General features: G+C 36.5%; 1 protein-coding gene across 6 annotated transcripts in view; it reads left to right on the top strand.

Annotated features, from left to right (window-relative positions):
• Rasal2 (RAS protein activator like 2) overlaps nucleotides 1–12,389 on the top strand; it is a 287,723-nt gene that overhangs the window by 224,727 nt on the left and 50,607 nt on the right. For all 6 annotated transcript variants that reach the window (XM_075988340.1, XM_075988343.1, XM_075988342.1 and 3 more), the window contains one exon: nucleotides 3,381–3,490. In XM_075988340.1, coding sequence (XP_075844455.1) covers nucleotides 3,381–3,490 — 110 coding nt within the window. The remainder of the gene's footprint in view (nucleotides 1–3,380; nucleotides 3,491–12,389) is intronic.

Below are 12,389 nucleotides of genomic sequence, written 5' to 3'. Positions count from 1 at the left end.
ACATTTTTCAGTCAACTCCATAACTGTATTTTTATTAGAAGTATATTAATATTTGGTCAGGTCATTGGCCAGAATCTCATCCAGCTCTAATAGTCTAACTAGAAGCCAGTCATTAAGTCTTGCTTGCTGGCTACATTTCTGAGCACATGAGGCAGCAACTCCCAGTCTGTGGGTTGCAGTTCTTTTGGGGGTAACATATAGTGTGTGACCATGGTCTGTATCCTGTCAATTATATTTTAAATAAATGCTGATTGGCCAGTAGCCAGGCAGGAAGTAGAGGTGGGACAACCAGACAGGAAGTAGAGGCGGGTCAATGAGAACAGGAGAATTCTGGGAAGAAGGAAGCCCATTCCTCTGGAGTCCTTTCTCAGCCACAGAAGAATCAAGATGTGACTGCCTCACCGAATAAGGTACTGAGCCATGTGGCTAACACAGATAAGAATAATGGACTAATATAAGTTATAAGAGTTAATAAGAAGCCTGAGCTAATGGGCCAATCAGTTTATAACTAATGTAGACCTCTGTGTGATTTCTTTGGGACTTAATGATTGCAGGAACCAGGCAGGGCAGAAAACCTCGACAATATCAAACATACTGCATATCAGATATTTACAGTTCATAACAGCGGCAAAATTACAGTTATGAAGTATTAACAAAATCGTTTTATGGTTGGGGGTCACCACACCACGAAGAACTGTATTTAAGGGTCACAGCATTAGGAACCTCTGGTGAAGGGGATATTCTGATGAGACATAGGAATATAGAATTTATCATGAGAACTAATGGCAATTCTCCATCGTAACACCAGTACTGCACTGTACAACAGGTTAGGCAAGTGACTGTTTAAATCAATAAAGAATTTTTAAAGATACTTTTTCTTTTTCTTCAAATATAAGTACTTATAATAAGCTGGAATTTAAATTTAAATGATTGCATCTTTGGGGTTTTGGGGATTTTACTCACTCTTTCATTTTCTTTTTAAATTTTGTATAGTTAGTTGTTTCTGGCACTTGAGAGTGAACCCAGGACCTCATACCTATTACCTCTGAATCTTACCACAGATCCCCTTCTGGCTAACAAGAATAATTGAATTTATCATATACATTTTTCTTCAGTCATTAAGTAACTTTTTCATCTTTTTCTCTCTGTTGTTGTTTTTTATTTTTCAAGACAGGGTTTCTCTGTGGCTTTGGAGCCTGTCCTGGACCTAGCTCTAGTAGACCAGTCTGGTCTGAAACTCACAGAGATCCACCTGCCTCTGCCTCCTGAGTGCTGGTATTAAAGGCTTGCACCACCACCACTCAGCTTCACCTTTTTCTCTTGAGTGGATCAAGTTTTAATATTATAAACATATTCAACTTATATAAGAGGAGAACACTAATTCACCTACAAAGGCAGAAACACCAAAGTAAGAACAGATTTGTCTTCAGCAACCAGATTCCAAGGAGTATGGAAGGATATATCTCAGGCCCTAAAAGTAGTATCTGCTGGCCAAGATTGCTATGCCCAGAAAAGCTATTTTTAATTAAAGAAGAAATAAATATTTCAAGTACAGCAGAAGCTAAGTTGGTTCGTGTTCACCAAACCAACACTGCAGAGAAAAAGAAATGTTAAACATGCAAGAGGTAGGAGTGAAGCCTTTAGAGCATGGAAATAATTTCATTAAAGGGGTAATCAAAAAAGAGCAAACCGTAAAGACTAATGGCAGAAATAAAGAGCAAGCATTAACTCACCAACCAGAAATCAACAAACAAAGCTACAGGATTAGTACACATCTCTCAGTAATAACCTTAAAGTGTTTAAATAGCCTCAATCACCAAAAAAGAGACACAGGCTGGGTTAAAAAACTAGACTCAACTACTTTTGTCTCTAAGAAACATGTTTAATGGTAAAGATTGAAAGCCAGAGGATAGGAAGCAATCTACCAAGTCAACATTAGACAAAAACAAGTTGCTACAGCTATTCTGATTCCTGATAAAATAGACTTCAAGACAAAATTAGTCAAAAGAGATGAAGAAGGGGGTAAGGGACTAAACTGAAAGGAAAGCAAGGGTGGGGAGCGGGATGAGCCAGCCAGTGTTGGGCAAGGAGTAGAGGAGAGGACAATAAAGAAGAAGAATGATTGAGAACAATATATATAATAACAATATACAGAGAGAGAACAATATATATATATATAACAGGCCAAAATGAAGCTCATTATTTTGTATGTCATATCAATAGTGACTATCTTCATTTATCTTGGATTTATGCAACAAATTTTTTATTGTATATTCATTACTTTTGAGGTCATGACAAGCTTTCTGTACTTTGGTGGAAGTAACAGGAGATCATCAAAGAATGTCGAGTATTTTGATCATTTTTTTAATGTATTTCTGAATAGCTCATACACGATATACTTTCATCAATCAAACCCATTCCCACTCCCTTCCAGCTTCTCCCAAAACTTCATCACCACATTTCCCTCTCAATTTGATCTACTCTTCTTCCCCCTCTTCCCCAAAATCTATTGAGTCCACATAGTACTGCCAGCTTGTGCACTGTATATGGCAGTCCCCTAGAGCATGGGCATCCTATCCTTGAAGAAAACTGACTCTGCTTCAGCAGCCAACAGTTGCCTTTATCTTCTTGACTGGCTAGGGTTGGTACCTCGTGGGCCTTCCCCATCCATGCTGGAACTGGACTGGCTTGATCTGGTGCTTGAGGTCACATAACCTGTGAGTTAACGTCTCAGTATTTTAGTGATTTCATAGATGGTCTCTATTTCATGTAAAATAGTTTATTTGCCTTTGATTTTATAAATAACAATATCCAAAGTGATGTGACCAAATTTTAATAACACTTTGAAGATTAACAATATAGTCTTTGTACTACTTAGTTAACTCTTTCCCCATCCTCCTCTAGCAATATCTTCAGTTTCCCCAGTAAGACTAAACACCTTCCCACTTCAGGGACTTTGCTCATGACGTTATATTTACCTATTTTTCTTTAGGTTAGGAAATCATTAGGTGTCATTTCTATTGAAATTGCTGGTAATATTTTCATAGAAAACATTTGTGTGGTTTATTGCTGTTTTAAGTCTATTTGTAAACTTATAGGTTTTTTTCTGCCACAGATAGTATAAAAACTAGGATTGGTGTTATCAACAAGTTTAACTACCTCAGTTTTTCACAGTACAAAAAAGTCTTTTATCACATTACCAAGAAGTAATTTTATTTACTTTATTTATTTATTATTTACTTAATTTTATTTGATTAAAGACTGAAAGCTAGATTCTGTCCCAGTCCTTCCCTTTCTATCTAAACCCCTTTTGCAAGTTTCTTGTGGAAGGCAAGGTTCCGAGTAGTTCCCTCGCCCACCACTCTGCCTTTTCATTCTAGGGATTCTTCAGCAAGCGCCTGAAAGGTTCCATCAAGAGGACCAAAAGCCAGTCAAAGCTTGACAGAAACACAAGCTTTCGACTTCCATCCCTTCGCAATGCAGATGACAGGTAGGATGTGACTTGTTTTAAAAAAAGACATCAGATGCCAGAGTTGATTATTTACTTATTTTGAGATAGTGTCTCAGTATGTAGCTCTAATTGACCTGGAGTTTATTATATACACCAAGTTGGCCTTCAATTACAGAAACCCAGCTGCCTTGGCTTCCTAAGTGCTAGGGCTAAGGGTGTGTACACCATGCCTAGCACAAAGTGGATTTTGATAAGACTCTTGAACCTTTTACCTTTATATCAGTGACAGAATAATCCGGTACAAAATTTATTTTTTTGTCTTACTCACATTGAGACAAGGTACAAAATGTTGACTCAGCAGTCAACCAGTATAAAATTCATATAATTATTAGAGTTTGGAGCTATATAAGTTTTTAATAATAAGATATACTGTTTTTGTAAAGTCAGGTTCTACTGGTTATCGGAAAATTCTTTTTCTTTGATCATCACTAAGTGATAACAGAGATGATAACCAAAAAAATGTTTAGTGCTGCTGGGCGGTGGTAGCGCACACCTTTAATCCCGGCACTCAGGAGGCAGAGGCAGGCAGATTTCTGAGTCCAAGACCAGCCTGGTCTACAAGAACTATCTCCAGGACAGGCTCCAAAGCTATAGAGAAACCCTGTCTCGAAAAAAAAAAAAAGGAAAGAAAAGAAAAATGTTGTGCTATACTGGATACATATGATTATCTTATTCAGTCTCTATGATAAGTGTGATCTTATGCTATATATAAAGAATCTGATGTGCAAAGTAATGTTGTCCAAGATCATACAGTTTATAAATAACAAAAATGATACTTGCCTGTGGGATTTTTCCAGCATTCATCTCTTTTCTACTATACTGTTCTGTATGTGTAGCATATAAAATCAGTCTTGGTGGTTTATAGTCACTTGCGGAAAACACAGTTTGGAAAGAATTTCAAGGATTTCAGTAGTTAGAACTGCTAACCTAGTAAACATTGCATGTTTAACTCCCTGAAGATACCATCCTTTTGAAATAATTGAGTATATTCTCAGATGCATCTTACTGTCTCACAGCACTCATGGTTTTGAAATAATTGAGTATATTCTCAGATGCATCTTACTGCCTCACAGCACTCATGGTTTGAAATAATTGAGTATATTCTCAAATGCATCTTACTGCCTCACAGCACTCATGGTTTTGAAATAATTGAGTATATTCTCAGATGCATCTTACTGCCTCACAGCACTCATGGTTTTGAAATAATTGAGTATATTCTCAGATGCATCTTACTGCCTCACAGCACTCATGGTTTGAAATAATTGAGTATATTCTCAGATGCATCTTACTGCCTCACAGTACTCATAGTTTTGAAATAATTGAGTATATTCTCAGATGCATCTTACTGTCTCACAGCATTCATAGTTTTGAAATAATTGACTATATTCTCAGATACATCTTACTGTCTCACAGCATTCATAGTTTTGAAATAATTGAATATATTCTCAGATGCATCTTACTGCCTCACAGTACTCATAGTTTTGAAACAATTGAGTATATTCTCAGATGCATCTTACTGCCTCACAGCACTCATGGTTTGGAATAATTGAGTATATTCTCAGATGCATCTTACTGCCTCACAGCACTCATGGTTTGGAATAATTGAGTATATTCTCAGATGCATCTTACTGCCTCACAGTACTCATAGTTTTGGAATAATTGAGTATATTCTCAGATGCATCTTACTGCCTCACAGCACTCATGGTTTGGAATAATTGAGTATATTCTCAGATGCATCTTACTGCCTCACAGTACTCATGGTTTTGGAAATAATTGAGTATATTCTCAGATGCATCTTACTGCCTCACAGCACTCATGGTTTGGAATAATTGAGTATATTCTCAGATGCATCTTACTGCCTCACAGTACTCATAGTTTTGGAATAATTGAGTATATTCTCAGATGCATCTTACTGCCTCACAGCACTCATGGTTTGGAATAATTGAGTATATTCTCAGATGCATCTTACTGCCTCACAGTACTCATGGTTTTGGAAATAATTGAGTATATTCTCAGATGCATCTTACTGCCTCACAGCACTCATGGTTTGGAATAATTGAGTATATTCTCAGATGCATCTTACTGCCTCACAGTACTCATGGTTTGGAATAATTGAGTATATTCTCAGATGCGTCTTACTGCCTCACAGTACTCATGGTTTTGGAAATGTGTCAGTGAGTCATTGCCATCGCCGGTGCTTACTTTTTACTCTCATTTTGTAGTTGAGGAACTGGAGGTAGGAAGACTGAGAAACTTGTCCAGAGTTAAGCAAGTCATAGACATAGATTTAAACATGACTGTCTTTCATATTTGATATTGTCATTTATACTTGAGGATTTACAGTTAGTTTTTTTTTCTAGTTAGTGACTCTGTTTTCTGCCACCTTTCTCACAGACAGAAATTAAAATGATAGACTTGCCAGGCAGAGAATTTTGAGTTTTATTTTAGAATTATTTTCATACTGAGTTTTATCAGATCTTATCTGTGGACCACATAGGAAGTAGTGAAATTTAAAAGTCTGTCTAGATGTACCCATTGGAGCTGGATTCCACAACTCTGTATTTGATTGGTTATAGTTTTCTGTAATGATCTCTGTCTATTGCAGAGTTATCTTTGATGAGGGGTGAGGACTACAGTTATCTGTGAATGAAAGGACAAATACTTAGGACTTAACTAGGGATTATGAGGTTTAGTAAAGTGGTTGTTATTGATTCTTCACCAAGATCCATGGCTTCATCAGCTCTGGTAATTGGCTGGGTTAACAGTACCAGTTTCCCTCTTGTTGAGTGGGTCTTAAGTTCAATTAGAAAGCTGCTGCTTTCTGCTGAGGTATATATGCCACTACTGCACTCTTAGTTATTAAGATGGTAAGAGCCAGAGTGTCAGGGAGTTTTCTGTGGGACTGTGTATCTTTCATTAAGATCAGAAGCTACACACATAACATTTCATTAACATGACTGCCCAAACATAAGCTGAACAAGGAAAACAATAGGCAGTCCAAAGAGGGGGGGCCAGGGAGAACACCACGAGACCTCAACTCTACACAAAGAACTATAGAATGCAGAGACCAGGAGAAATTGTCTTACCCAGTGAAGAACACATCATTTAGTCATCCTGTACCAAATGGTCAGCCCTGAAAACATGCATACAAGTTACATTATATAAACCAAGCAGGTTATATTTAGGAATAAGTATACATATATGCATGTGACAACAGTTAATGAAGAATGAGGTCATGGATTTAAAAGACAGCAAGGAGGAGTATATGGGATGGTTTGAAGGGAAGAGGGAAATAATGTGATTATATTATAATCTCTAAAATCGATATTTTTTTTAAAAGAGAAAAAAGGAGGGCTGAAGAGATGGCTCAGGGGTTAAGAACACTGGTTCTTCTTCCAGAGGTCCTAAGTTCATTCCCAACAATCACATGGTGGCTCACAAGCATCCATAGTAGGATCTGATGTCCTCTTCTGGCATAACACGTAAATGCAGATAGAACACTCATACATTAAATACACAATACATACATACATAAATATTTTTTAAGTAAGAGGAAAGGAGAAATAAAAATATAATTGAACCAAGAATTCACCATGTAGCTGTTTTCACAATGTTAATTCTGTCAACCCATGTTCAGTCTTCTAGTGTCTTCTTCAGCCCTTTCTTCAGTGTTAAAACCTTTCCTTGTAGATACCTTGCATTTCTTTCCTTAGATTTATTCAAAATTTGCAGTATGATTTGGTTTTGTTTGAGGCAATTGTGCATGGGATTGTTTCTCTGATTTCTTTTTTTAGTATATTTATCATTAGTATATAAGTATCATTAGTATATAATATACATTTGTACATAAGAAGGAATGCTGAATTTTGCATGTTAATTTTGGATCCTTCCATTTTACTAAAAGTGTTTAGCAGATTAAGTGTTTCCTGGTGGAGTCTTTAGGGTCCCTTATGTATAACATCTTATCTACAAGTAAGGATACTCTGACTCATTTTCCTATGTGTATCCCTTCTCTTTTTCCCTCCCTCCCTCCTTCCTTCCCTCCCTTCTTCCTTTCCTGTCCCTCCCCCTCCCCTCTCTCTCTCCTCTCTTTCTCTCTCTTTTTCTCTTGTTCCAGCTAAGATTTCAACCACTATTAAATAAGAGAGTGAAGATCCTTGTCATCTTTTTGGTTTTAGTAGAAATAATTTCAAGTTTTCTCTTCATTTAATATAATGTTATCATGAATAGCCTTTATTGTGTTGTGATATATTCCTTCTAGTCCTTCTAGATTTCATTAAAAACCTCTTAATTGTGTAATTTCTATCTGAGTTCATTTGTGTGAAATACTACATTCTTTCATTTGCATATGTTGCGCTATCCCTACAGCTCTGAAACCAACAAATGATCTCTTTGATGTGTGGCATTCAGTTTGCAAATATTTTGTTTATAATATTTGCAGCTCTTTTTATCAGGGAAATTATATTTTTGTTGTTGTTATCATCTTTATTTGGTTTGTACTAGTTAATACTTGGTTTGTACAAAGAGTTCAGCAGGTATTCTATGCTTTCTATTTTATGGAGTAGTTTGAGAATCATCAGTATTAGTTCTTCTGTAAAGGTCTGCTAAAATTTGCATCCATCTGGGTCTGGACTCCTTTTAGCTGGGAGATGTTTTATGACTGCTTTAATCCAATTGCTTGTTAGAAATGTGTTTGTTTGTTTGCTTTTTGTCTTGGTTTAATTTGGGTATGCCATATGCATCTAAAATTTTGTCTGTGCATTTCACATTTTCCAGTTTAGTTGACTGAAAGTTTTTAAGATATGTCCTTATGATTGTTTGGAATTTCTTCTGTAATGCACTCCCTTGGGTTTCCTTTTTATTGTTTAGATATATTTATTTTTGTGTTTATGAATGTTTTGCCTAGATGTGTGTTTGTGTATCACATTTCTGCAAAACTTCCAGAGGCCAGAGGAGTGCCCTCTTGGTGCTCTTGCTCCCCTTGGAACTGGAGTTACAGATAGTTTTTAACCCCTTGTGGGCACTGGAAAACAAACCTAGGTTCTCTGCAAGAGCAATCATTGCTCTTGACTGCTGAGCCAGCTCTCCATCCCCATTAACTTTATTAAATAGGATCTTCTCTCTCTTTTGGTGAGTTTAACTAAGAATTTGTTGAACTTTTATATCTTTTCAAAGTGCCAACTCTTCCTTCCATTAATCTTCTCTGTCTCTGTCTCCCTCTATCTCAGTACTTTCTACACAGATTGTACTTCTTTCTGTCTGCTAAAAGAATGAGTCTTAGCTTGACCTTGCTTTTCCAAAGCCCTAAGGTGCACTATTTAGTTATTTATTTGAGAACTCTCCAATTTTTTTTCATAATGTAGGTACTTTTAGCTGTAAACTTTCCTCTTAGATCTACTTTCATTGAATCTCATAGGTTCTAGTATGTTGTGCTTTAATTTTTGTTCAATTGTAGAAGTATTTTTTCTTTCTTTATTTCTTCAATGATCTATTAATAATTAAAAAGTTTATTATTTAATCCCCATAAATTTGTTTATGTTCTGGAGTTCTCATTGTGTCCTAGTTTTAATTCCATTATGATGACATAGAATAAAAAGTTATTTTAATACTTCTGTATTTGATGCTATTCTATCTGTGTCTTATTGTATCATCCATTTTGGAAAAAGCTTCTGAGAAGAATATCGATTCTTTAGCGTTGGGATGGAATTCTACCGATGTCTGTTAGTCCCATCTGACTTATGCTATTATTTAGACCAGATGTTCTGTTTAGTTTTTGTCAGAATGTCCTGTCAGTTGGTGAGAGTGGGGTATTAAAGTCACTTACTATTATTATGTTACAGGTGATGTCTGGATTTATGTCTAGTAGTTGTTTTATGGAATTGTGTGGACCCATGCTTGGTGCATGGTCTAGTTTGGCCCTCTTTGCTGTGGGGGAAAAAAAAAAAACCACTGACCAAAACCAGCTGGCGGAAGGAAAGGGTTTATTTCCACTTTTACTTTATAATTCATCATTCTATAGTTCCAGGGCAAGAACTCAAGGCAGAACCTTGTAAGTAAGGACTGAAACAAGCCATGGAGAAATGCTGCTTTCTAGCTTGCTTTCTGTTGCTTGCTCACTCTGCTTTCATATACTTCCCAAGGCCTAGGAAGAACATAAACATTCAGTTTTTAAGGTTATACATAAAAGTCTGCTTTTTGTCTTTAAAATTAACACTCAAAGCAGAAATATGATTACTAGTAAAACTAGAAAAATCTGAATGAATCATGGACTATTTAAGATTAAATGATCATATATAATTGCTGTACAGAAGGAATTTCTGAAGTCTTACCACCTAAGATACAAAACGAACTACTAACTGAACACAGTATATTTTCCCCTCACATAAAAGTCAAAGTCTGCCATCCATAGGATCTTCAAAGATCTCCTCATGAACACAAGATGATTGCTGTAACTGTGTTATGACATCTATGTTTCAAACATCTAAAAAGAGGGACCCTTATCAGGGTGTTGGTTACTACCAGTTGAATTATCTCTTTTTAAAGGAATTTCCATGAACTGCTCCAATGACTCCTGTTTGTTTATTCCTAATTTTTTTTTGCAACTGAAACTGGAAATGTTTATATTTGGATACACTATGGCCCCCAATAATGCCAGAATCTGTTCTTAAATTCTAACTAGCATTTGCCATTGAGGGTTGATTTAGCACACATACTTCCATAATTCTGGAATAGTTCAGATCCTGCCTTCCTTTAGAATACTAACATTCAAGTTAGTCTTATCATAAAGATTGGAGAAACTACACACCCACAAAAGGATTTATAGTAGTGACGTTTGTGTTTCTCTGTTAAAATCCCAGGTGGTAAGTACATGCAATACAAAAACATCCATATAAATATATGTACATAAGTGTTCACAGCAGCATTATTCATAGTAATCATGATTACCAAAGTGAACATGACCCACATGACCATCGACAGATGGGTACACAAACATATTCCCATATTAGTCATCCACAATAAAAGAATGGAATACTGAAACATGCTGCAGCATGTATGACTGTGTTTAAACTTGAAAGCATCATAATTGAAAAATATTTGTTATGGACTGGGGTATGATACCGCCTAGCATACATTTCATCCCCACCACTGCAGAGAGAAAAACTAATCACAACTTTAGTTTCCCCAATCTGTGTGAAGCTGTTATCTTGGATACTAGCCTTCTAAACATTGTGTTTCCTTTTGTAGAATATGGAAGTGGCAAGAATAGGAAAATTCATAGATATTAATAGTTGCCAAAGACAGAAGATGTGATATATAAAAAAAGCCAGTGAAAGAGGAGTAACTTGAGGGGCGTTAAGCTTCTATTTTGAGTGGTAAAAATAATTTAAGCTTAAATTTTGGTGATGATTGCACAGTTCTAAATATATTGAAAATTCTATATACTTTAAATGGTTGGATTTTATTGTGTATGAATTCTTTCTCAATAAAGATGTTAAAGAAAAACAGCTGGCCAGGAAGAGTCTGCAATGGAGCTCATGAGTCTGTGAGCTCATTATAGCAACAGAGTTTCTGCTGAGCTCTTTAGTGCTTTACTCTTACACATACAACCAAGTGTCTTGTAACTACCAAAGAAATATAACAAATGAAAGACAGAAACCAAAATAAACAACCGAAGAGACCTATGTTCATAGCAAAAACAACTTTACAAGTAAAATGAATTATTTCTTTAAAAGATAAGACTGTATACCTAGCCGGACGGTGGTGGCGCACGCCTTTAATTCCAGCACTTGGGAGGCAGAGGCAGGCGGATCTTTGGGAGTTCGAGGCCAGCCTGGTCTACAAGAGCTAGTTCCGGGACTGGCACCAACGCTACAGAGAAACCCTGTCTCGAAAAACCAAAAAAAAAAAAAAATTTAAAAAAGACTGTATACCTATAAAATAATAACAAAGTAGCAGAGAGGAAAAACAGGAAGAAAGATCTTGAAAGTTAACATGAAAATCAAGTCACTGTCACAGGAAGTGTAGCAGAAGATAGAAGAGTCAGAAGGGCAAGATAGTAGAAGCCAGTGAGGGTACATATCACCAAACCTGATGACCTAGATTCCATCCCTGGAACATCCATGGTGGGAGGACAGAACACACTCCAAGTTGTCTTCTGACTTTCACACCCCCTACAAAAAAATAAGTAGTATAAAGAATGAAAGAATCCGTGTACAAGATTAGAAAAAGGAACAAAGACTTTAGGGATGAAAATGTCCCAAGACAAGAAAACAAATGTGCAGACTGGGGACACCTCTCCGCCCCCAGTGTCCAGTACAGTAAATGGTAAAGACCCCTGAACAGAAGCCTATCTGTCTATAACATCGCAAGATACCAGATCACAAAGATTGTGTTGTTTTGCTTGTTTGTTTTCTACCCTTAAAAAATTTCTATAAAGAAAACAGTAGGCTGCATGCAAAAGAAATGGGGATGGGGAACATGGTAGTAAAATGGGATGATATTAGAATTTTTGGTAAAATTACTGAACCAGAAATCTGAGGGGACATGTCATTAAAATTATGGAAAGAAATGTTTTTCAGCTCAGTTCTCTAAAGTTCTTAAATGTCAAGCTAAGGAGTTTAGACTCTAGTCTTACAAGCAGCAGAGAACCTGCACAGGGTTCCCTAGAAGTAGCATGAAACAGTGCCGTGGATGGAGAAATCCAGCACTGTGGAGTGTGCAATTTCAGATTACCTGCTCTGTAGACACCAGGCTTGGGGTGCCAGTTATTATGAAGCTACTATAAGATACAGTGAAGGCTCTAAAGAGGGGCTTGGCAGTAGAAAAAGACAGAATATAAGGAATACTTTAGAAAAAAGTAGAATGTCAAAGTCATTGT

This window comes from Microtus pennsylvanicus, chromosome 10 (genome assembly GCF_037038515.1).
Source record: "Microtus pennsylvanicus isolate mMicPen1 chromosome 10, mMicPen1.hap1, whole genome shotgun sequence".
In the NCBI taxonomy this organism is placed as follows: Eukaryota; Metazoa; Chordata; class Mammalia; order Rodentia; family Cricetidae; genus Microtus; species Microtus pennsylvanicus.
This window is presented reverse-complemented; position numbering and strand designations above follow the sequence as displayed.